Source organism: Cryptomeria japonica, chromosome 9, assembly GCF_030272615.1.
Source record: "Cryptomeria japonica chromosome 9, Sugi_1.0, whole genome shotgun sequence".
NCBI classification, from domain to species: Eukaryota; Viridiplantae; Streptophyta; class Pinopsida; order Cupressales; family Cupressaceae; genus Cryptomeria; species Cryptomeria japonica.
Genome location: NC_081413.1, coordinates 472,127,479 through 472,149,001, shown reverse-complemented (window position 1 = coordinate 472,149,001; position 21,523 = coordinate 472,127,479). Strand labels below are relative to the sequence as shown.

The 21,523-nt window shown below is 37.2% G+C and overlaps 1 protein-coding gene across 6 annotated transcripts in view; it reads right to left on the bottom strand.

Annotated features, from left to right (window-relative positions):
- The window catches only part of LOC131075948 (alpha-mannosidase), a 318,620-nt gene that overhangs the window by 289,117 nt on the left and 7,980 nt on the right, over positions 1-21,523 (bottom strand). For all 6 annotated transcript variants that reach the window (XM_058012933.2, XM_058012930.2, XM_058012932.2 and 3 more), the window contains exons 2-4: positions 9,199-9,282; positions 8,978-9,066; positions 8,470-8,644 (exon numbers count right to left, since the gene is read on the bottom strand). In XM_058012933.2, coding sequence (XP_057868916.2) covers positions 8,470-8,644; positions 8,978-9,066; positions 9,199-9,282 — 348 coding nt within the window. The remainder of the gene's footprint in view (positions 1-8,469; positions 8,645-8,977; positions 9,067-9,198; positions 9,283-21,523) is intronic.

The window sequence follows — 21,523 nt, the reverse complement described above, 5'->3', positions numbered from 1 at the left end:
TTAAATTTGGCAAAAAAAATGCATTTTTTACTAAGTTTAAGCGTGTTTTTAAGTTGCTGAGTTTTTCGCCGAGTTTTTCCCGAGTTTTTTTCTGAGGGGCTTGGCGAGTCGAGCCGAGTCGCGATTAGTTCAACTATGGTTGAGTGTGCCTTGCACTATAAAGCACAATCTAGAGAAATCATTGCACCAGATGGGAGAGGCTTGGCAAATCTTTTAGAATTGTCCATCCGAGAGACATTTGGTATACCAAAGCATAATAAAACCACCTATAAGACTAAGGATAAGGCCCGAAGAGTCTATGATAGTCAGTTTGAACTTTGTGCTGCGAATGTAAACAAGTCTTGGCTTGAGAAGAAAAAACCTCAGGCAAAAGTGCCAAAATATTTGTTGCGTCCATTCTTCAAGGAAGAGTATGGTGATATCATCCTATTGTTGAATAGAATAATGGGCAACTCTAAGGGTCAGCTATTCGAAACATGTATGTATTATTTCATGGATGAAATCACCTCAAGAACCAAGTTATTCAACCGGTCCCGCATAATCAGTGATAACCTTCATGAACAGTTAATGAACTTGGAAAAGGCAAAGACATTCCACATGAGTTCTTACATAATTTATCTGCTGGTTGCAACTTATAGATATTCAAGACTGATTTGCAAAGGCATAGTAGGAAGTGGTGAGAATGAATTCCGATCATATGATTGTTATCCTCAATTGCAGCTTAAGGAGAAAAGTTTTTGAGCCCATGACACGTTCTTGATGTACATAACAAGAACACTTCAAGGAGGTACTCATAACAGACTTTCTCATGAATCTAAAAGTTTGATCAACCGATATGGATCCTGGTTTATCCAGTTTCCGAAGTTCAAATATATCAGAATCCAAGGTTTCACTCGCCATCCTTACCGATTGCCAATCTACCCAACCAATAGGATGGTCCTGTTGGAAGTTCTCAGACAATTGGAAACATATCAGAGTTTCAAAAGAGTAAGGCAGAAGGCAACCATATCTTTCTCGTTCTTCATTGGAAATATGGAGGAATCTTGTTCAACTGCGCAAACAGCTGAGGGTGCCAAGCTTGAAACGCAGTGGTATCCTTTTACCTTCTACCAATCCAGAACCAATTATGATCCTCACAATAACATCAGATTGGTAAAGGAGGAAAGATTCAGGCATAGAGTAGATATAGAAGATTTCTGGGCAAATGCTGCTGATGAGTACAAAATTAGGAAAAGGTTACATTCCAATTTCATCAAAGAAACTCAACCTTTTCTCGTACCAGATCGGTTAGAAGATAATGGAGAGCATACTCAACCTGGTTTTGATGAGCATGCACCTCTTCCTCCTATCAAGTGGTCAGAGCCAGATCATGTAGACTTAGCTACCCTAATGTAGCCAATCATGAAATATACCAGGTGGTGGGTTAATCAACAGTGTCATAGGCTGAAGCAGAAGAATATAACTTTCACTCACAATTTGACGGGAGTAGCAGAAGCATATTCTTCAAATGAAGAAGTAACACAGAATGCCAAACCAAGCGAGAATGGCAAAAGGAAGGGGAAGGCAGTTGAGATTGAATAACCTGCTCAAAAGAAGCAGAGGGAACCATCTCGTTCCACCACATCAAGGAATGAGAAATGCATATTAAATATTGATGAATCATTGGCTGAAATAGAAATTCCTTCTTTACTTCATGAAGAGAATGTCGAATAAGTCCATCAGGAAGATGAACAGCCACCATCTCCTACTAGCACAGAAATCCTGGAATCAGAGCATGACACAGATATTGAAGAGGAAGAATTTCAAGAAGGGATGATTTCTACTCTCCAGGGTATTGCATGTGACATAGAAACAAAGGATGGATAGGAGGTAGAAGGCATTGAGCAACCCACTGTTCCTGAATGGCTAAAGGAGAGATTGAAGTTGAATACACCAGCAGTAGAAGAACAAGAAAAAGATGACATGGCAGATTTCTTGGCTAGGTTAGAACAAACAATTGTGCAGAAACCGGCCAAGAGATTTTCGACCAGCCAAGAGATTTTCTACCATCCAAAGAGATGAGATAGGTAACCGCACAGTGCATATTGTTTTACCTAAGGTAAACAAAGCAAAAGGAGACATTGCTCGTCATGAGTTTGAAATCACCACTTTTGACTTAGGCCCAAGCACAAAGTCCCAAGTAAAGGAAGACTTAGACAATTCAGTTGCATCTATGAAGGCAAAACTGGATGATGAAACAGAAAAGAAGAATGAGCATAAGAGAGAAGTAGAGCGCTTGAAAGAGTATATTCGGCAGTTGACTACTAAGCCACTTAATCAAGCCAATCCAAAAGCTCTCCTACTTTTGGATTCACAGCAGGTGGTCAAAGTTTCTGAAGAAGATGTAGTAATAGCCAGAGAAGCTAGAGATTGGATAGAAAGTATAAAAGAAGAAGTAGCCAAGTTCATAGAAGGGATCGCATCAGCATATGATCAAACTTCTTCTTTGCTTTCCAGGATTGAGAATATAGCAGAAATATGGGCTGACTTCCAAAATGTCCAACATAGAATCATTCCATCCCTTAGAGAGCTGAAAGGAATCTCATCTCAAGAGTTGGTTAATCAGAATATAATTGAAGTAGGGGCTGCTTATGATTTCAACAGTTGGCACTAGACACTGGTTGCACAGAATGAGGTCTTGGAAAAAGTGAAAGATGATGCTGATAGAATAAAAGGACAGATAAAGGCAATTCAAGACAAGATCTTCCTTGTAGTGACAGAAATAACTGGGAAGGATACCCTCCTAGAGAATGATATGCAGTTGGGGAATTTAGAGGTCAGAGTTCAAAACATCTTCTTTGCTACCACAAGACCAGTCTTGAAGGATAGTTTGGCTAAGGCGTCAAGCCTCATGTCCACTAAAGATGATTTCCACAAACAGGAATTGGATTGGGAAATCACCTTTACTTTGTGCGTCGATGACTTGGAAGGATTAGAATTCAAGGTCAACCTATTGCCACATATCTCCATGGATGAGGTGGACCAAATTGTGTCCAAATTCAATGAATATCATAAGAAAGGGATACAATCCTAAAATATAGCATCTTGCGCCACTTGTCTCTTTTGTAATTGATCTTTGATATTATTTTGGGAAACTCTATCTAGGGTTAGGTTGTTTAGATTTCAGCCGTTGATCTTGGATTGATCTCGGTCGTTTATTTTTCTTTCAAAACTCTATATAAACCCCCATTCTCTCATTTCATTGTTGTTGTGGAGAGATTTATGAAATTGTTGCACAGAGCTATTTGAGTAATAAAATATTCATTATCAGTATTGTTTAGAAATCTTTTTATTACTAAATGGTTGCATGGTTGCATACTCCCTTCAACAATTAGATTAGATTTGCTTAAGTAATTTGTTTTCAAGTTGTTAAATGAATGATAGATCTGATAGTATTGGTTGGTGAAATTTTGCTCATACTTTTGTTGGATGGATGATTTCCTTTCAATGTGCAAAGTTAGTCTGAGTTGTTTTTAATATGGATGTTTAACTTCTACTTGGAATAATATTGTTCAATTGTTGGTATTCTTCCTAAGTGTGAAAACCTTAAGCATAACCTTAGAAGATTGCACCCGCTTTGCGTAGTTGTCCGAATGTGGCGAAACAGAGCATCATTACCAGTTTCACCTAGTCATTACCGTCTCTTGAATTCATAGGAGTAGCTTAGAAGTAGCATAGGATCCCTAAACCCTCATCTTTTATTAGTCCTAAACCAGAAAATCCAAAAACATAGAGCATAAATTGTCAAATCTGCCTAAGTTCAACTCGTGAATGATACCGGTCGATAAGCGTAAGCCCCCTTGACATTTTCAGCACACACTACCCAAAAAGCTATCCCACTAAAGTCGCTTGTTTGCACATATAGACCTTGGAGTCGCCTTGTGGTCTTCTCGCAATCTTGGCACAAGTAGTGATTTTGTTAAGGAGAGGATAGAGTATCCTTGTGGTATTTTATTCTAAGTGTTCGGTATATGATAAAACTTACACCAACAAGACCCGACTATAAGTGAAAGTTACAAAATCTTGGAATCATAATTTGCAATCTTCCTCATGAGAACCGATTTTATGCTTTTATGGGGAAGAATAAAATGCAAAAGGCATACTTGTAGTCGGGTCTTCAAGACCCGACTGCAAGTGTGTTTGCATACTATGACTTGCAGTTGCAGTAATGAGACCCGATTTTACACTTAGGCGATTTGGAAAACGATTTACTTGCGAATGAACTTACATCCATGCAACTTACATCAAGAACCAAGAACACTTGTAATCAGTTTACACAAACCCGACTACAAATGTCAAAGTGAATTTTTTTAAAGAGGTAAATGTGCAATCAAATCTTATAAACCCGATAGCAAGTGAATTGTTGTTGCATCTCTTCTTCTTTTGTTCACTAATGAAGAACCCATAACACCTTGTTCAAGATGATATCGTTATAAAACAATACCCATGCCTTGATTTGTTGGTTTGATAGATCGTGTGTGCAAACAAGATTGACAAGGGAAGGGATAATTTGATGCAAAAATGGGCTCACAAGTGAATTTCAGGTTTTGAGAACTGCATTACATGTGTGGAAAAACAAAAGCATTAACTTGCAATTGTGGAGAACAAACATGCAACTTCATATGTGTAATGGGTAACTACAAGTTGGCACTCGTAATTGGACCTTTAAGACTCATTTTCAAGTGTTTTTGAGTGCATTTTGGACCAATTTTGGACAAGTATGGAAATGGGGAAAAACTCTTGTGAAGACACAACTACAATCGGGTTTTAAAATTCCAATTGCAAGTAGACTCATAATAGGAAAAATGAATGAAGGTGTGACAAATGAATGCAATGGTGGGAATAGGGATTTCGATATGTGGGAAATGATGGAAAGAATGATTTTGACCAACAATGGCAAACTTGGATGACCATGTACAAGTATGGAAAGAGACATTTTTATCTTGGCAACTTGGTAAGAGGGAAAAAACTTCAACTTGTAATCAGATTTATAAAATCCGAAATCAAGTGAATGAGCAAAATTATTTACAAGCTTGATCAAACAAGAACAAAAAGAACCCAAAGAAATCAAAATAAAACTGAAAATACATACCTTGCTTGATCAAATGCCCTAGGCAAAAATAAATGAAGAAGAGATGACCCAAAAAGATTTATAAGAAGACAATGGAGCCTCCACGTCTGAGCTCTAAAGCATGAAAAACAGTATAAACAATGAACAAAAAGCACAGAAAACGCTAAGGAAAACATTTCCCATTTGGCGCCAAACACCAAGCATTGAATATCAAATGCAACAAGTGTCAAAACATGGTGGAAACCATGGGCAAACCACCAAAAACGTGGAGAAAAAACAGCAAATAGAGAAGCATTCATGGCGCCATCTCCTTATGAATCAGATTTGATTGAATGCCAAGAAGTTTGCTGCCCTTGGAGAGGAAAACGTGGTCGGGTTTTTTGAATCTGACGGCAAGCAATGAGCATAAATTTAAAACTTGGAGCTAAAAAGATGCGATCAGGTTATAAAAACCCTATTACAAGTTTTTTAAAACCTCTCCTTCCTTCAATCTTCCAAAATCAAGTTTTAAAGAAGCAAAAGCATAAAACATAAAAAGCACTTAAATACTTGCAATTAGGTTATAAAATCCCTATTACAAGTTTAAAATAAAGAAAGTAGGAACTTTTAAGAGAACTTTTGTATTTTTAAATTTACTTGTAATTTGACCAAAAAGTTCCTACCAAACAACTTAAAGACCAAAAAGGGAAAACAGAAAAGAAAAAGCAAATTACAAGTTACACATATTTTCTAAATTTTCACTTGTAATTGCTTGAAAAAACCCCTACAACTTAAAAACATAAAGGTCTCTTTACTTGCAAAAGAAGGAAAATTTCCCACTCGCAATCTAGAGGAAAAAAACCCGATTTTGAAGAAAAGACCAAGCAAACGAACTCAAAACACGATGAAAATTGAAACATGGATCAAAGATCAACCGAAGATCAGTCCAGTTCAGAAAGAAGCAAGAATTTTGCCTCGAAAAGCGTTCCTTAGAGTAAAATCCCCAACTTGCAGTGACTTCTCTGAAACCCGAAATTGCACAGAAAACTAGGAAAATGAAGGTCAAAACTCACCAAAACTTGGACAACGATGGCAAAGAGAACCCCTAATGATTTGACACTAACAAATGTGACTTTCGCACCTCGTAAAATGTGCGTTAGAGACAAAAATGACACATTTTAAGCAAAAAATTTGTAGGGGTTGTCACATTTTTTAAAATCCAAAAATGAGGACAACACTACAATCGACAAAGACAAGTAATTGCCTCATACATTATCGCTGACCAAGGAATGATTATCACAATCTGCAATTAGTTAGTTAACTAATGAAAATTAAATGATAAGAGACAAATTAGGCACTTGTTGCAAAGGGTTGCGGATGTTAAGACACAACTTCTCACATCATGTCTCATTGTGGCATACTTAAGGATGATCATAAGTTCTTTCCAAATCATCGAATGTTTCTTTTGTATATTTCTTTATACCTGCGGTGCTCACACAAGCCAATAGACAACCAAGTGAGACGAGGGTGATTACCCATCTGATTGCAAGGTTAAGGATGCATGCACCAAGGAGAATTATAGCAGAGAAGGTGTCAAAGGTTGCACAATCACAAAGCCATAACAGGAAGAGAAACAGAGATTGTTATACAGATCAGATTCATAACCAGTCCAATTGCATGATCATAAGGAGATAAGTCAGGACAGTGATCTTACCAATTAAAGATCTAAATCAATATTCTTGTCGAAATAAGACACTCAGTAGTTCCAATAATCTTAGTACATTGCATATTGAATTTTATATCAGATAAGAAGGTTCGATCATTGCATTCCATATTCGTATAAATCTCACAAATTAAACCCTTTTTGATTTGAGTATTACATAATAATAATTTCATTATATATTTCTAGTCAAGACCCTAAGAATCATAAGTATAATTCATCTCATTAGATTGTGAAGATAGAGGAAATCTACAAGAGACATTACACAAGGAAATGACACAAGTGGAAGTCAGGTCACACTCTTTGGGTAGTGTAGCCAGTAAGAAACTATGCCCTTCCTATTATAACTACCTAAGCTCAGTTTCAGTGCATATCTTGAGTGTTTTAAAGAAAACGAAAACATCATATAATAGCCATTATTTCTCATAAGCAACCCAAAACAGACTTAAAGTAGAAAGGAGCCTGTTCAAGGCTATTTAAGTGTTTCATTCCTCCTTGAAGTGGAGAGAGATAGGGTTGTTTTAAACTGGGAATTTTTGAAAAATGTTTTTTCATTGTTTGATCTCTAAGAGCTACTTCTTATGAGCTTATAAATAAGTGGCTTGACCACATAAATTGTCATGATAATTAATGTCAAACTTGTGTTGAAGAAACTATTGTTTAGCTTAAGTTATTGTTTCACTGTGACTTTAATTTCATCAGCTAAATTAAATTGAATAAATTTGTCAAACTTTGCATTGACGTTTGGTATTCATTAAATAATAACTTTGTGCATCATTCAGCAATTTAGTTTTTGGGATCATGTGATGTTTATCTATTTAATCATCTTTTGTTGGTGTAGATTTATTAGCCTTTATTTTAGCCAATGGTAGGCACACATCTATGTTTTTCTGTCAAATCTATGTCCCAATTGAAAGGTGGTTCAGCCAAATAAAGTTGTTACCGTTTGTGCTTGAATTGTTTATCCTCCTTAATATAAAATTCTCAATGCAGATTTTTACTATGGACAATCTAGTGCTTACATTTAGGATAAAAACATGGTCAATTAGTAATTTACATTTAATATAAAACTCCTCATAAAATATTTTACAAAGTATATACTCATAAATTCCATTAGTTTTAGGCTAAGTTAGATCTGAAGAAGCTTCCTCCTGTGATTTGAAGAACAGTTACCTATATGTGCTATAGCCTATACCATCTTATGTTTGTTGGCAATAGACAAATTAAAATACTAACATATCAAAAAGCACAAAAATCTTCACTTGGAGCAAAAGTGTTGAATCGACCTATGCCTTAACCCAAGAATGAAAAAAACATGTTTTAATTTTTAAATTTGTTCATAATGCATACTTCAAAGGCACGCTGTAGTTTTGTTTACTATGTGTGAACCACCCAAAAAAGACAATAGAGATTGTAAATAGAAAATACATATTTTTTAAATTAAGTTAGTTTTTTCTACAATGAGTTTCCCATTCTAATTCAAAAAAAGGTTCTATGGTACACATTATTCCATTTTGTGTCACACTAAAAGGTGAGAAATTAAACACTAACGATTCTAAATCGACAATCAGCAAAATCATGGAGATATAATAAAAGTACTTCATTGAGACCATAATAAAAATACTAATTCACATCTACAAATAAGAGTCAAAAAAGAGACCTCAGTGCCAAGCAAGTAAGCTTGAACTGCAGAGTGCCCAAAAGGATCAATTTGCCACCCAATGCATGGAATCTTTCCAAATTCCTTCTTGATAAACCGATGCCCAAGGGTTGTCTGATCAATCATGTCTATGTAATGGGTAGTTGCTTCATCATGCATACACATACCACCATTTCTGTAATTTGAGAAACAAAAGGCTGGATTAACTAACTGATCAAAACTAGCTACTGACCTGTAGGGTCACCAAAAATCCCTTTGCATGAACTGGTCTGTTAAACAAACAGAATCAAATAGGAACTTATTGGTGCCTTTAAGTAACCCATCATCTCCTATATGGATACATGCTCTTTAATAAAAATTTACAGCTAACAGAAATCATGGCAGGCCTCAAAGAATTTGTACCCTGATAATTGTTTATAACTACATGTTAGTCAGTCTAAAAAAGGGCCCTAATCCTTGCAGGTATTTGCAGAAGAAGAGAAAACTACATTTAAGGAAAGAAATTTACATAAATTCAAGCTGCCCTGACTCAACAATTTTTCTCACTTGTGCCTGCTTTTGATCACTTATATCTCTCCACCATCGTTGGAAAAATGCCTGCAATTACTTATGGCAAGGTTATCATCTTCACCAAAGATAGGGACAGTATTTGAAATCTGCCTTGAATAAGATTTAATTGTTCTGAAATACATGTAGGAAATAACTTTTTTGAGATTGGGTGGACAGTGCCTGTTCTACATAAATAAACTTCCGGTTCTTATCCTCTTGTAATGCAGAAAGAACAGAGTCCAAGATATACTGGACGGCAGCAGCCTGCACATAGTTTGGGAAAAGTATCAAACTCCTCTCTACACAGTGCCATTCACATACAAAATAGAAGACAAACCAGAAGCCTGACTACTGAAATTCACTACATTATCAAAGCACAAGGCACAGTGCCTCTATTCTAATTTGTATTATACTGGGTATAACATAAATTAGTAGTTATCCTAAAAAAGAGATTATAATCACGTGGTATTATAAATTAAAAACTGAATGTAGTTAAAGCTGACAGGGAGTAGTGACAGTCAAAATGGAATGCAATAGATCATGGTGAATAGTTTTGCTCTGACAACAATATCAAATATACTGTAATTGTAAATAAAATAATTAACAGGAAAATGCAAATTGATTAGTAACTTTGTAACTGGGGAACTTGTTGGAATGGTGAAAAAAGAAAATACAATGAGCAAAAACTTTAAGAAATGAGAAAGGAATAAATTGAAGACAAAAAAAGTGGAGAGGAACATTTTTTTAACATGTTAAGGAACTTGTAAAATTTAAAGAATATAAATGATCTGCAATCTCAACTACAACTATCAGTAGAAAATAATCAAAACAATTTTAGAGTATGCTACTTATAACTAAAATAAATGACAGTTAGGAAGGAAAGAATACTATAATTAGAGAAGTTAACATGCAGATTTCTATCTTAGAAACACCTTGAAAGGGTGAAACAATGGTAAAACCAGCTTTGGTAGTGACAAAGGAACTGCTGCCAAATTATTAGAAATTAAACAAATTAGATGTAAAGCATTGTGGAATAAAATCTACCCCTTGCTTCACTTGATTAGACACATGTTAGATCTATGGCATGAATTACAATGGAACTGTACTTCTCTTTGTTCTACAACACTCAAATCTGCTTCCCTCTTATACAAACCAACTGCCTCCTCTTCTTATAAAGATTTTGGGATGTCCTCCTCATAAACTAGAAGGTCCTATAAGTGTAATTAGGAGGAGAAAGATCAGACCGTTCACTTCAAATTGTGTGTTTCTATTATTTAGATGAAACCGCCCTTTCACACAGTGACAATTTTGCAATCATCACTTCAAATTCCATGTTTCTATGAGTGAAACAAAGCCTTCCCTTCCTGAAGATCAACATATCATAATTTCCACAGCATTTACAAAACAGTCCCAATGGTTGTTGCAAAATCACCACAATGGTTGTGAAATCACCACTTCAAATAAACCAATGATTTCAAAATTGCATCCTAAAGGGACTGGCAGTGTTATGCTGACAAAACCAGTTAGTTTTTGAGAGATGCAACTTTGTGAAGTGATTCCTTTAATGATATTTGAGTCTTCCTAAGCCTTATGTATCAACAAATGTAAAATCCTAGGCCAATATGCCATGCAAATTTTTCACTTTCCCTTACTATTTTAATGAAGGTCATTTGGTCAAACAGTTCGTAAGAACCCTTATTTGAAGAGTTTTAGTCTGAGGTAATTTGTGAAAGTTTTCTGATAGTTTTTGAAATCACAATGTCATATGAAACTTAAATAAACCACACAATTTTTCATGAAGTAAAACATCAAACAATATGCACCATTCCACAAACCAAGAGACTTAAATTTAATATGATACCTGCTGCAATTTACAGGGTAGATTACAGAGATAAGAAAATAAAAATTTATGACCTTGGACAATGGCAATTTTATCCTTGAAACAATTTCAGAATGTATGACAGAAACACTCCACAGTCTTTGCTCCAGCTATAGGGGAAAGAGGCTGACCAACAGGGAATAGCCAAACACCTCAATTCTGACCCAAACAATCACACCCAGAAATGACTTATTTCAGTGTCCAACAACATCAACATTGACACCCAGCTATCCTTAATCACCACTGACCAGCAGATAAAATCCAATTGCCACCTTATGGAGTGTTAAAAACCCACGACCTGCCCTCTATACACATGTTCAGCTGCATATGATGAATTGATCATCTTAAAATCTTCCAGTTCCTTCTTTGACTGAGTTTTCCTTCTTTGACTGAGTTTGTGAAGGTCAAAACCTTCAAGCTGCAGCTTGGAGTCTCACAACTAGCCTGTAAAGGTACTAGCGGCTAGTAATAATGCCTCTATTGCCCCCAAACTCATACCAATCTCTATCATCCAGCTCTTTGGATGATTGGTGGCTAGGTATCAAAATCACAATCGCCCCACGAGTATGATATTACATGCCAAAAAAATAACTCCATCTTTCCTATAAACCTTTGCAATGCTCTAACAATTCATCTTGCCTACAAGACTTCACAAATTGATTCTTCAATCGCTCAAACCAAGTGTGAAACCTATGTAGTTCCACCTACAACCAACTAGGGTAGATCTCTCACTACCAAAACTGATTTCCTTTAGGGTTTTTGTCCTAAGGTTTTGCTAGTTCCACCGACAACCAGCTAGGGTAGATCTCTCACAACCAAAACTGATTTCCTTTAGTGTTTTTGTCCTAAGGTTTTGCTCCAACAAGAAGCTCCAAACACACAAAGGAGAAAATAAACAAGCATACCAAAAGAGCTCACGGTTATTTTTATATTTTCCTTAGAACATTCCCAAAGGGCTTTTCAACTTCCCACTTGAAATAATTCATTAAAGCACTTTAATAAAGTGACTTTTATTATTTCCTTTAATTTTCACTTAAGTCGCTTTATTAAATTAATTGAAGTTATCCATGAAATTAAATTTATTGGAAACTTCAATTAATTAATTTGATTTATTCCTCAATATCTTGAAATTAGCCATTACTCCTGTTGGATCTCAAATCAGCAGATTGGAGGATTCTAAGAATATGCCTAATTCTATCTTTAAATACCCCAACTGACTTGGTCAACTATAGAGTTATTAACTCTCTCACTTTAGGCCCTGCAAGACCTAGGCAGGTGTACCTATTCACTAGTTGTTCACTTAGTGCTGTTTATAGCAGATTGTGTGATTTTACTCAAGCTTGACTCATACCTCAGAATGGCATTGGGTTCTGGGATAGAGATATAGCAGATGAGTTCAAGATTATCGTTTAATGGAAGCTATTCGATCTTTGTTATCTATTCTATAAATCTAAATGTTTGTGTTACTCCTATTCCTACCTAATATCCTAATGGAAACTATTCTATGCTTGAAAGTAAAAGTGTAATTGATCTGAAAAGGTTGTTGCTCTCAAATGATCAGTTCCTTACCTCTTGTTGGGCTACAGAGTCTGAACTTCCACCAGGACTTAATGTGTAACTCTTATGGGACAATGTTTAAACCCACCCTCCGGATGAATCTATCAGTTATCCTTCCTCCAATAGATTTGTTTTAATCAACTTTTGCAATAGTTTGCCTAAATGATTTTAACCCCTATCCTAGGAGACCATTCAAGGAAGAAATGCAGGGAACAATTATATCTCACAGGCACTTCTTTATTCAAACTAATAATAACAAGGAAATAAACTTCACTATGAAGATTTTAAAGTAACCTTATCTCTCTGAGATAATACCACAAAAGAATTGCCTACAGGAAAGCATTAATCTATAACACTATAGAAAGAAATGCAACTGATTATATTGATACGAGTTTCTATAAGTACAAAATGTCTCAAAAGTTATTATTCTGAAAATCTTATTCTAATCCCCTCTTCTTACAAAAGTTCTTATATATATGTGAGACAAAAAGATGTCAACCCGAAGAGATACATCCTTTGGGATGTTTGATTATATTTTATTAACCACTGGAAGCATTTAATTAATCCCAACATGTTTATCATTAATGCAGCGCCTTCGGGTTTCGTCCCTTTGAATATTTCAATCCGAAGTCTTTTTTACTTTATCGACATAGGTCTCCCAAATCATTCTATCGGGCATCGACACAACATACTCATCTCTCTTCCGATGGACCAAGTCATCCCGATGAATCCTCCCTCGGTTGGGTTTTACTTTTGCCTTTATGTCCATCGGAACCATTTATTCCGATACATCCACCTTCTATCCCTCTGTGACATTCTGCCCATCAGGCATCAGCACAACTCCGAAAATGTTTCTCCGATGATGCACATTACCCCGATAAGTCTTTCTTCGTGGTCCGCACCTTGCTTCCCTTGTTGGATCATCTCTTCGGGCATCGGAATGACTCAATTTATGTTTCCCCGACAGCTTGGCGACATAGGTTCCTTTCTGCTTTTCCCATCTATCGACATATGTCTTCCTCTTCTGTCCATCGGGTATCAGAATGACTGGATTTACCTCTTCCCGATAATGTGCATTACGCCGATGACATCACCTTCTTAAATGTCAATCCCATCGAGCATCGGGATGACTCTTTTTCGCTCCTACCGATGATGACGTTGCTGTTTTGACCATGTACTCCTTTCTATCGGCGAAGGTTATACCAACATCTTTATCGACTATCGGCATAACAAATTTCCAGTGCTTCCGATCATAGTTGAAAATCTCGGACTCGCCTCGGACTCGGCAAACCAAAATTTTGGACTCGGACTCGGACTCGTGAAAGACTCGCGAAAGACTCGGCAAAGACTCGGCAAAAAAAAAAAAACCGTAGTTTTACAAAAAAACATAAAGAAATTAATGCATTTAGAGAACATAAAGAAATTAATGCTGATTTTTCCTTCTTCCCTCTACTCCTCCAAACCCTTCTAACCTGCTCCAGCCAAAAAAAACCCAAATTGAAGTCAAAAAATGAAAAAAAAATTGGTTTTAAGCCCCACGGGCATGTTTTTTCTGGGCCCGCGAGTCCCTGTGAAAGACTCGCGAGTCCAAGTGAAAGACTCGCGCGAGTCTTTGCGAAAGACTCGCGAGTCTTTCACAGGGACTCGCCTGGACTCGCCACGCGAGTCCTAGGCGAGTCGACTCGGCTCGCCAAAGGACTCGCGAGTCCGTGGCGAGTCCGAGGCGAGTCAAAGAGTTTTAAAACTATGCTTCCGATAGTGATCCCTATGCCGATGATTCCGCCTTCATGGTATGCTATCGCTATAACCTTTCCCGATGGATCATCATTTATCTTCTCTGTCGCCTGGTCGGAATAGGTTTTTCCGATAACATTGCCCATATCGCTTGATTCATCGGGTATCGGGATAGTGCAAAACGGTGATCTCCGATGACGCAATGACTTTTCAACATGCATTCCACTCCATTTGACATCGGCACAAGTTCTGCCGATAGCCTTATGTTTCTCCGAAACATCATATTCCATCGATAGTCATTCTTTACTTCAGTAAAACTCGCGTCGATGTAATATTTCATCAAAATCTTGCTGTCGATGAAATCCTTTCCTCGTCAAGTCTCTCCATTGTTTCATCGATGTTAGAATTCCATCGAAACAGTTTCACAATTTGGCCCTTGTACCAGTATCGATGAAATTCCCCCTTTCGGTGAAAGAAGAAAACCTTCCTTCGATCTCTTATGTTCGATCGATAACAAGTTATCGATGGAAATCTCTCATGTTTCTTCAGTGCCCTGCCAGGTGTCACCTTGTGCTTGACTTGCAGATCCACCTGTTCGCCACCTGGACCTCCCAATGGACCTGGCCCCCCCCTTGTCGCCAAGTCGCGATGGTATCTGGCGAGTTGTTTCTCCTTGCGCCACAGCAACCGCTGTTGGATTAGCCGCAATTACCGTCGAATCAGCCCAACTCGCTCAACCTTTAGCTCTCATCCTTGCCAGTTTGTAAAACTTCAGTTTCCTCGGGATGTGTGCGCGCATGTGGGATCCATTGAATCACCAAGCTTCCTTCACGCCAAAAGCTATTTATCTTTCGACACTATCGTTGTGTGTGGCTTTGCACTTAAATGCAAAATATTCTCTCCCCACAACCAATGTGGGATAACACCTTATGCTTGAATCCCGCAGGCTTCTCTTTTCTCTTGCTCACTGTTTTGCATTCCTCGAGGTAACATAATCCGCTCGAATTTCCTTCCTTGATCCCAGCTGGACCATCTTTATCGATGTAACTCATCGAGTCCTTTCCTGCCGTTTGCACCCTAGGAAACCGCCATCGAATTTATCGGTATAAGTTGTACCGATCAACATGCACCCCTTTTCTCTTCAGGCGATCTTATCGGGGTAACTTATGCCGATAAGTCAACTTTCATTTTCTTTGCAGGATATGATTTCTTTCTTGAATACATAAGTTTATGAGCTACTCAGCGGATTTCATATGAACTGAATCAAAGGTGCAAAAAGAATATAGACCATAATATTTGAGGTGCTTGATGGACTCCAAATTTATTCAATCAGGATTTGTGGATGTACTTTAGAAGTGTTCATAGAATCATTCTACTCATGGGACCCTAAATTTGCTAGAATTTAAGGTTCCAATAGTGGCTCTGTCTGGGGATGGGGGTATGCTACAGGTACCTTCAAGAATCCAGCATCTTTGGTTTAAGGAAAACATACAAATGAAAAGGCCATGGTATATACAAAAAATGGGTCCTAATCTACTGTACATGGAAAATATCTTGTTATTCAAGAAAAGAATTTTTTTAGGAACTATCCATGTACTAGCAATTCCTGAATTTCTCCTATGGCACTCTGTAAAAAATAGGAATCCTCTCCTGCTTTGCCAATAATTATGCATGGTCCTAACCATAAGGCTTCAAACTTCACATGCTTGCTCTTATCCTGATTTCTGGCATCCCACATTAAAACCCAATCTCCTTCCTCAAATTTTCAGTCTCGGGCCTTTTTGTCATATAACCTCTTCATTTGCCTTTGAGCCTTGATATTTTGCTCCTGAGCTTCGGTTCTCACCTCATCTAACTCAGCCAATTGTACAATCCTCTCCTATAGAGGATCAACATTATCGATTCCCTTCTGAATCATGAATTTATGGACCGGCAGCAAGTTGTCAAGAGGAATTTTGGCTTGTTTTCCATACACTAGCTCAATATCTTAAGTTGTTGCAATCTTCAAATTCAATTACATTTAGATTTCCAATTTCACATGTCAATGAAATTCAAATGCAATTATTATACACAAACCTAACCCTAGATCCCTAAGAATTAAAGACTGAGTGTAATGTCTTTGCAAAATTGATCCTTCATCACAATGCCACGTCTAAAAGACTTTGCGTGAACACATTGCATAACAATTCCTAGTAGCACAAAGGTCAAGTGCAATTGGTGTCTAGAGGACATCAGTGGTGGAATTTATTGTTTCAAATGGCATTTGTCAAAAGAACGAGGAAATAACACTGAGATATGCAAAAAATGCCCTGCAGATGTCTCGTATCAGGCAAAGCAAGCTCTTGAAGGGATTGTTGATAGCAAGGCCAAAAAGGCAAGAATAGGGGTTGAACTAGGTTCTAGTTCTCCAAATGCCAGGAGGAACCATTTGAGTGAGGAAGATGGTGAAGAAGGGGGTTTCAATGAATCTGGGTCAACACCTAGTTCTATAGCACGTGGACCAAACACAGGTGGAGGAAACATTAGTACTTTCTTTCAACCTCGTACTACACCAGGATCGCAAACCACTTTGGAGAGTACAGGATGGAGGAAAAATGTCACAAAACAAGCAAAGAAGGCAATCGGTAATTTTTGGTACTCTCACTTGGCATTCCATGCTTCCAAAAATCCATATTGGCAACCTATGGTAGATGCTATTGCAGTTGTAGGTCAGAGTTTTCAAGCCCCATCTTCTGAGTCTTTGAGGGTTGGAATGCTACAAGATGCAATACAGGATGTTGAAGATGTTGTTAAAGAGCATCGGTTACAGTGGGCTATTACTGGTTGTAGCATTATGTCAGATGGTTGGACAGACAGAAGGAACCGGACTCTCATTAACTTCCTTGTCTCTTGTGAGATTGGCACTGTTTTTTTGAAATTTGTGGATGCATCTAATATTTCAAAAAACACAACTACATTGTTTGAGATGTATGAAACGGTAGTTACAGATGTAGGGCCACAAAATGTGGTTCAATTTATCACTGATAATGTTGTTGCATGTCTTGCTGCTGGGAAACTTCTGACAGATAAATACCCTTCTATTTTTTTTACACCATGTGCAGCACATTGCCTTGATCTAACCCTAGAGGACATTCGAAAAATTGAATGGGTTAAGGAGGCATTTCAGAAGGTTCACAAGGTGACCAAATTTATTTATAATCACACAAGGGTTTTGTCTATGATGCGCTCTTTCACTGGGGGCAAGGAGGTAGTTCGATCGGGGGTGACAAGATTTGCAACAAACTTCCTTGCATTGCAGAAACTATGTGAGCAAAAAGTTATTTTGAGGTGAATGTTTGTTTCAGCTGAGTGGATGGAGTCTAGCTTCAAAAATCAAGCAAATGGCATAGTAGCAACAGAGTTCATCTATTCTACCAGCTTTTGGAAATCGATTGAACAAAATGTTCAATTTTCAAAGCCTCTAGTAAAAGTTTTGAGACTAGTGGATGGGGAAAAAAACCCCATGGGATATCTGTATGAGGCCATGGATAGGGCCAAGGAGTTGATAAAGAGTAAGTTGGGAAATAACAGGGATATGTATATGCCGTTGTGGGACATAATTGATAGGAGATGGGATGGACAGATGCACACTCCTCTCCATGTTGCGGGATACTCTCTCAATCCTTTGTTATTCTATAAGACTCCATACATGGATATTGATGCTGAGATCAAACAAGGCTTCTTCAAGTGCATGGAGAAAATGTTTCCTACTGTGGAAAAACTTGATGCGGCTACGGCAGAGTTGCAAGTGTACAGGTAGGCTAAGGGTTTTCTCTCTTGTAGGGCTGCTCTGCAAAGCAGGAAGACCATGCAACCAGGTAGACTCTATAAACTTTTGAGAATCTCTTTATTTTGCCAACATGTTCATTAAGTTTGTTAAGATTTTAAGATAGTCTTACAATATCACCTCCATATAATGTGTTTTTCAGCTCAATGGTGGGCTTCTTTTGGAGATGAAATACCAAATTTAAGGTGGATGGCGGTGCACATTTTGAGCCAACCATGCAGCTCATCAGCTTGTGAGCGTAATTGGAGTGTTTTTGAACACATACATTCCAAGAAACGCAACCGCCTATCACAACAATGGATGAATGACTTAGTATTTGTTCACCACAACCTCCGCTTAAAGATAAAGAAAGCTCAAGGTGAGAATATTAATATATAGTTGCAATAATTGAAAGTGCATTCACTATTCATTATGTTTCTCACTCGTAAGGCAAAGACTAATTTCTACATGGCAAAAATCAGGAACTATTGAGGAAGACTCGCCAATTGACCTTGATGAGATAGATCCAGAGTGTGAGTTGATTGTTGTTGATGATGATGATCATCATGATACTCCACTTGAGTCTGAAGATTTTGATATCATGAGGGAAGCCAATTGGGAGCGTGAATGGTTCAATCGAGCTAAGAGAGGCTCTCACCCGGGAGCTTCATCATCAGAGCCTGCTACCCTCTAGCATGTCATTGTGTATAGTTGATTTTTTGGAATTTTGTACTTAGTTTACAGGTTGACTTTGTACAAAGTCACAAACTATATTGTAATTGACATTTTGACATCTATCACCATCTAGATATTATTTATGTTGTGGTATGTTTTTTTGCAATGTAATTAGCGATATGAATATAAACAACGAAAATCTATTTTCTACAATTCATATGTTGAAGTGTCCATTTTATTTGCCTACAATATCTCTATTCTATGAAAATGCCCTTAAATATTTTTAAAAAGTAGTTTTTGATTGTTTTTCTGCAATTTTTTACATTTTTTTGTAAATCCTATTTTTTCCCGATTTTTTCACGATTTTTTCAAAAAATCTTATACTTTTGTTTTGCTGATTAATTCCCCAAACGATTAATATTTCTTTGCTAGAAACATATCACAATCAATAGCATGGATTGTGAAAATTTGATAAAATTAATTGACGCACTTCGTGGGAGGGAATTTGTTTCAAATCAAACTCTTTCATCCTGATGATGGTTCATTGAGTGTGACCCGAAACGTTGATGCAAAAATCTTTACACGGTTGAATCTAGAAACATATCACAACCAATAGCATGGACTGTGGAAATTTGATAAATTTAATCGATGCCCTTCATGGGAGGGAATTGTGTTTCAAATCTGTTAATACATAATAGCTTCGGTAAGATAAATGATTGAATGAGAGATAAATGAAGTCTCTCATTCAATCATTTATCATATCGATAACTATGATAAAACCATCAAGCAATTAATTCATCCTTGATAGCGATTCTATATTTGCATATGAGCAATCTATTGATAATCACAGTATGTATCTTCCTCATGTTCATCTATCTAATGAATTCTGTATTTAGATGAATATCAACTAAACATAAATGATGATGACACCGATTAATATATACCGAATTGAATATATATTATATCGGGTTACATGTAATATTATATCGGGGTGCATATAATATATATCGGGTTGCATATATATATCGGGTGGCAATGTATTAATCACCGATAGTTATCGGTGTGTTAGTCTACACCGATAGTTATCGGTTGTCAAGGCTAACACACCAATAACTATCAGCTGTTAGCATTGACAGCCACCGATATACTATTGGTTATTAGCATTGGTTAAATACACCGATGAACTTCGGTTATGATCACCGATTGGCATTTACCGTAACATGTTTTTGTTAATAAGTATAAACAAAAGGTACGATCAAGTAATGTCTTGATCGGTCATGACCGATCAAGGCATTGCTTGATCGTGCCTCCTTTGTCATATACTTATAGTAAGTGGCATTCTTGAGATAGGACATAGAAAATATTAAATGCTCCTCATCTGCCACAAGAAAGAAGATAGTTAGACATATACAATAAGAACTTAATAATACAATTTAGATAATAGAATTATAACTTGCATATTGAATGTAAATTGAACATCATTTACATGGTATCAAAGCTAAAGTTAAATCGAACCTGAGGCTGTTCAATTTTACGTAAAATTCAAATCAAGTATACATTCAACATCACAATCCTATCAATGGCCAGCGCTATCAGATTTGAAGACAGACTTGCAGGAGGTGACGATTTCTCCGCATGGAAATTCAGAATTCAAATGATACTAAAAGATAACAAAGTTGAATCATTCGTAAAGACTGAATCCAAAGAACCTGAGACTGAACCTGATCAAGCAATTTGGAGAGAAGGAAATGATAAGGCTATCAAAATAATAGTCGATGGGGTAAGGAACAATATTATGCCCATTATAAAGAAACACGAATCAGCCTTTAACATGTTCAAAGCACTTGAAGACGCTTTTGAGATATCCAATGGCCGTAGAACCTTGACTCTAAAAAGAAAGATAAATCATATAACCATGATGAAAGGAGAATCAGTCAACACCTACTTCATGCGGATATCGAACTTAAAGGATGAACTAGCAACCCTTGGATATGAGATCCAAAGCAAAGAATTAACCCTCATTGCTTTAGATGGGTTGCCTAGTATCTGGGAAACGTTCGTCCAAGGCATCAGTGCAAGAGACAAATTTCCAAAATTCGATAGACTAAAGGCTGACTGTCTCCAAGAGGAATCAAGGCAAAATAAGAAAGGAATCAAACAAAAGAATATAGATGAAGATCTTCAAGTTCTAACTACGAACTCAGATAAAAAGGGCAAGAAGAAGCAATTCAAGAAAAGAAAGAGTCGTCATGGCAAGAACTCTTTCAAAAAGGACCTCTCTCAAATTCAGTGTTACAGATGTGACAAATTTGGGCACTATGTTGCCAAATGTCCAGAAAAAGCTAAACAAGCCACATTTGCCAAATCAGGAAAATCGAAAAGGGAAGAGGGCTCCGAGAAGTATGTGCTCTATTCAGCACTCACACATCAAACATCCAACAAAGTGAATTCCTAGGTAATCAACAGTGGCTCATCCAAGCACATCACAGGATTCAAAGAAGTACTAGACTTTATGAGAGAGGAAAATGATGAAGAAGTAACCATCGGAGATGATTCCACACACCCTGTCAAAGGAGTTGGATACTGCACCATTAAACTAAAGTCAGGTGTATCATTACAACTTGAAGGAGTGCTATATGTTCCAGGCATTAAGAGGAATCTTGTCTCAATATCAGCACTGGAGGACAATGGATACAGAGTGACATTCATGGACAACAAAGTGCTGGCTTGGCCAAAGAACTCATCTATCAAGAAAGCTAGTACAATTGGTCAAAGACAAGGCTACCTATATGAGCTATGCACAAAGCCCAATTTAGCCCTAATTCATGAAACTACAGATGCCAATGAAATCTGGC